The sequence below is a fragment of the Arachis ipaensis genome, chromosome B07 (genome assembly GCF_000816755.2).
Source record: "Arachis ipaensis cultivar K30076 chromosome B07, Araip1.1, whole genome shotgun sequence".
Lineage (NCBI taxonomy): Eukaryota > Viridiplantae > Streptophyta > Magnoliopsida > Fabales > Fabaceae > Arachis > Arachis ipaensis.
The window spans coordinates 98,009,597-98,014,262 of NC_029791.2; the positions used below are offsets into that span (position 1 = coordinate 98,009,597).

The 4,666-nt window shown below is 35.4% G+C and overlaps 2 protein-coding genes across 2 annotated transcripts in view; one reads left to right on the forward strand and one right to left on the reverse strand.

Moving 5' to 3' along the window:
- The window catches only part of LOC107609708, a 5,238-nt gene extending 2,690 nt beyond the window's left edge, over nucleotides 1-2,548 (forward strand). Inside the window, exon 2 of the mRNA XM_016311724.2 lies at nucleotides 1,529-2,548. Within this exon, the coding sequence (XP_016167210.1) occupies nucleotides 1,529-2,296 (768 nt within the window). The 3' untranslated portion in view covers nucleotides 2,297-2,548. The remainder of the gene's footprint in view (nucleotides 1-1,528) is intronic.
- Nucleotides 3,568-4,122, reverse strand: LOC107608280. The gene has a single exon (XM_016310117.2). The coding sequence runs from the start codon at nucleotides 4,047-4,049 to the stop codon at nucleotides 3,771-3,773; it is 279 nt and encodes a 92-aa protein (XP_016165603.1). The 5' UTR covers nucleotides 4,050-4,122; the 3' UTR covers nucleotides 3,568-3,770.

Consider the following 4,666-nt stretch of genomic DNA (forward strand, 5'->3'; position numbering starts at 1 on the left):
TTTCTTTTTAGTTAGGAAAAAAATGCACTCCTTATTTAACATTACTTCACTTTTATTTTAATTTTGTTTTCCTTAATCGCTGTAGTCAATATTTGTATTAATATGACCATGATATAAAATTGGTAATATATCTATATATATAAACCTTTTCCCTTTGACTAATAAATACAAATTAATTCTTTCAAATGATCTCTTACCTAAATAATATACTATTTAAGTATTCATTTTTCTCTCTCATATTGGTTACAACTTTTTTAGATAGATATTTTCTTTAATTTCTCTTCCATTTTTGTTTTCTAATTCTGTCTAGATTAGATTATTCTTCACATTTTCTGTTGAATAATTTGTTCCAGCATTATTTTGTTGAGTTTGCCCGGCAGTGAAATTTGCCTCTCATTTAATTTACTTGGTCTCTTGAAGTTACAATAAGCCATAAAATGAACGTTCATCTATTCCAAAAAAAAAAAAGGGAAAAAAAATAAAAAGAACGTTCCTTGTAGTGCTTATTAGGTCATCACCAAACAACCATAGCTTGTTTCCACTTGCAATTCAACAATTCTACGTCTAAAGTCCCAACGAATTAAAAGATTTTTATTTCATAACGTCATCAATAATGGCTCCTAGTGTCTTAGCCTGCGTTAACCTCCTCCGTGATCGAATAGCAGATATTCTTTTTATTCTTTCTTATTTTGTGGGAAGCGGTCCATTTCAAACGTTGCAGTACTATTTTATTTTATTCGTTACACAAACATAACTCTAGCTGTTAGAAAAGCTTCATATTGCTTATTTTATTTTAAGTTATAACTATTAAAACATTCATCTTTTTTTATTATTTCAAACTGTCCAATAAGGCAATAAGAGCCTTCTATTTATTTCTAATGACCTGTATACCTGGACTTATTATTTAGGAGTTGAAACAAGCTATGAGCCTACGAGAGAGTGTGTGTGTGTAGGGACAGCAAGCTGAATTATTGGCAAGTGTACCATAGCTTTCTTATGCCGGAGTTGTATTATTATCTCGTCCTATGATGTTGATATAATTTTGAGAAAAATTATCTACATCTCATTCAGCAGCTTGGGGTTCCATATTGAGCTTCCCCTATATTTTCCTTCTCTTCCGAATATCACCGGTTCCTACTCTAATTTTATATAATATAATATCATAAGTTTAAAATAAATATCTAATCAGGAATATATTTTCTTTAATCATTATTAGGTGAATTTCTTAATGCTGGATCAGTAAATAAAGTTAGAATGCTAAACCATACTTCGCTTACTAAGAACAGAAACAGATCATGGCTTAAAATATGTTCTCTTGGGCTTTAATCTAGTATAGATGTTAGGATTAATCATATGACATGATTAAATTACTTTTGAAAAGGCCGTTTGTGGATCTAATGGTACTGGCATCTTTTCTTAGTTAATTAGTCGACACAAAAAATAAAATAATGTGAATTTTTGTTCCACTACTTGTCAATACTTTAGGGCTAACGTGCAAATAATTGGTGTTTTCAATATGTTTCGGCAGGGGCTTCTTCAATATTTCAACTTGGTGGAAGGATGCTTAAAGATGATAAAATCATATCAAGAGAAGAACAATTTCACCTACGATTGGGTAGTTCGAACAAGAGTTGATGGGTACTGGAACAAACCCCTTGGCCCTGAAAACTTTGTAAGAGGCAAGTACCTCGTTCCAGTTGGATCCTCGTACGGCGGCCTCAACGACCGTTTCGGCGCCGGCGATATTAAAACCTCAACCGTCGCATTGTCTAGGCTTTCCCTCATTCCAAAACTCGACTCTGCCGGATTCAACAACCTCAACTCAGAGTCGGCCTTCAAAGCCCAACTAACTACCCAAAAGGTGGCCCATCTCACCAAGCTTCTCCCCTTTTGCATTGTTTCGGACCGTAGGTACGATTTTCCTCCGGCCCGATACGGCGTGCCAGTGGCTGCGCTTTTCAGCCCAGGCCCGTTGAGTGGGGCAAAATGCAGGCCGTGTAGTCCCGTGTGCCAGGGGAAGTGCGTGGAGAGTGTGATGGAGTCACTGGACAAGCAGTGGAGTTGGACCCATTGGGCCCATGGGGCCCTTGAGCTGTGCGATGCCCATGATAGATGGGAGGCTGGTTGGGAAAAGATATTTGATCGTGTTGTTGGAAAGAAACTTGCTGGTGAACGAAAGAGAGTTCGATCTATGGATTTGGAAGAGTGCGTCGAAAGTTTCTTAAAATTTAAAAAACGAACTGCCATTTGGGATGCCCCTTCGGTTATACAGATTTGTAAATTGGGTTTGGATTAGAACTTAAAACAGCTATTTTTCCTTTTTTTTTTTCTACTTTCATAGTTATAGCTCCATTCACAATTTAGTAGAATTATTACTTTTATCAATTTTTTAGAATCGGATACACTATCAAGGAATAGACAATGTGGTATATAGTCACCAAAAAAAAGACAATGTGGTATATACAGTGAATTTCTATACTGTTATTGTAGATGCATGTTTTAATGATCCATTGTAAATAGATAAGCGGTCGTATGTTTTTTATTTGAATTTCGCAAGGGTATTTATACAATGTATATAATAAACTGTTTATTTAGTCCAATTGAAGTTAAAATAAAAAATAAATTCACTTTTTTATTCTACTATAGTAAAATTTTTCGGTTTCACTTTAATTTTAACCATCTAATCCTTGTATTAAATTTTATCTAATTCCTTCTTTGTGAACCACGGCACACCTCTCATCCTCTTCCTCGCGAGCTCCGATAATCATCCCACCACAGTGTTGCCAACTGACATTGCATCTCCCTCATCACCTTTCAGCTCCCGATCCATCCATTCTCAACCGAACATCCAGTCCCCATTGGAGTGTAGATTTTGCCGCAGTCAACCGGCTTCTCTTACATGCGCGTTTCAGCTTGTGGAACACGCCTCTCCTCCCTCACGCCGGCCTTTTCCCATCGCGGATCTCCATCTCATCCGTTGGTGTCGCAGTTCAAGCCCTGCCGTTGTCGTTTTGGTTACGTGTTCTGGTGAGTGGCTCGACCTTCTCTCTCGCGGCAGCAACCATCCTTGTGGTCCAGTTCTGCCTCCACCTCATTTTTGAGGTTAATGGCAAACTGCTCGACCCTGTTTACTACAATGGCACTATCTTCCACTGCGGATAAAATTGGATAATAAATATGCTTACATGATGAATTTTATTTTGCTTGTAAAAAAATTCTGCTTGTAACTCGATGTTTGTGTGTAGAATTTGTAGTTAGGTTTGATTAGGTTATTTTTCTAAATTACAACATTATGGTAAGGATTTGAATTTTTCGGGAACGTATTGTTCAAGTTAATGCTCTTAATGACTGCGTTGGTGTTTTCTTTAGCGCACAAAATTTTGTTCATGCCCGAATTAGTAAAGATAGTGATCCTGATTTTCAAATAATTGATTTGTGTTTATTTTGATTTTTCTTGGCTTGTTTGAATCATAATAACGGTAAGCATTCTATTACTTCTTCTTCCATTTTATTTTGTCAAGTATTAAGTACGATTGTACAAAGGTGCGTACTCATATTAGTATCATCGGATAAAAGGAAAAATAGGATAAAAAGAAGAGATAATTTATATCATACATGAAACTTCTTATAATTATCTATATGTACATGACTACATGTGTTACGCTGATATTGTTGGCTATTGCACTAGGCAGAAAAGGGAAATAAGGGAGGGAGATGTATTAATTGTAATACTGGTACTAGTATGATAATTATGATTTTACATGAGTAAGTTATTGGATATAAGATTGGCCAGTAATGTCTATATCTCGATCTCCAGTAGAAGGAGGATGGTGCTTGAATTTTATGACATTTTTATCAACGGGACCATCAGCACTTTGGCTCTCGCTTGCCGGTGCCTTTGTTTGTTGCTGATTATCTTTTTCTTCTTCTTCTTGTTGGTCCTTTTCTGTTCCGTACATTCCACCACCATAGGCACCATGTGTAACCGGCTCCATCCTTGAAATTTGGGGTCCATCTGCGAGTTTTTTCTTTGACTCCTGTTTTTCCATATTAATATTCAACGTTGCTATTCACCTGCCTTCTTCTTCTTCTTCTTGTATTCCGGCTCTTTTATGTTGTATTTGTATATTTATACGTCTTTGTCTCACCTTGTGAATCAAACGAGTGTCTCTTCTTGTTTCCGTGGCAAAATAGGTTCATGCCACGCAAAACGTTATGTTAATTATATTAGTTCTTCCATTATTGTATATATCCATTTCTATAGATATATTATGAGACTTCTAAATTTTATATGTGAATTAATATTTAACGCTGTTATATATTGACTTGTCTCTTTCTTTGAAATTTGGGTTCTTGTCACGATTTTTTTCTGACTCCTCTTTTTCTATTAAGATTCAATGCTGTTATTGAATTATCTCCTTATGCTGCTGCTTTATTTCACACAATCAGTTTTGCTATTGTTTCTTTTATGTTGTACACATATGCATTCATCTCACCTTGTGATTTAGACAGGTATCTCTTCTTATTTAGGTGGCAAAATATATTCATACCACGCAGCAACTCGTTTCTTTCCAATACTGTTATCCATATTCATTTCTATAATATTTAAATTGTACTACTAAATTTTATAGGTGAATTAAATTATTTTAAAATTTTAAAAAATAAT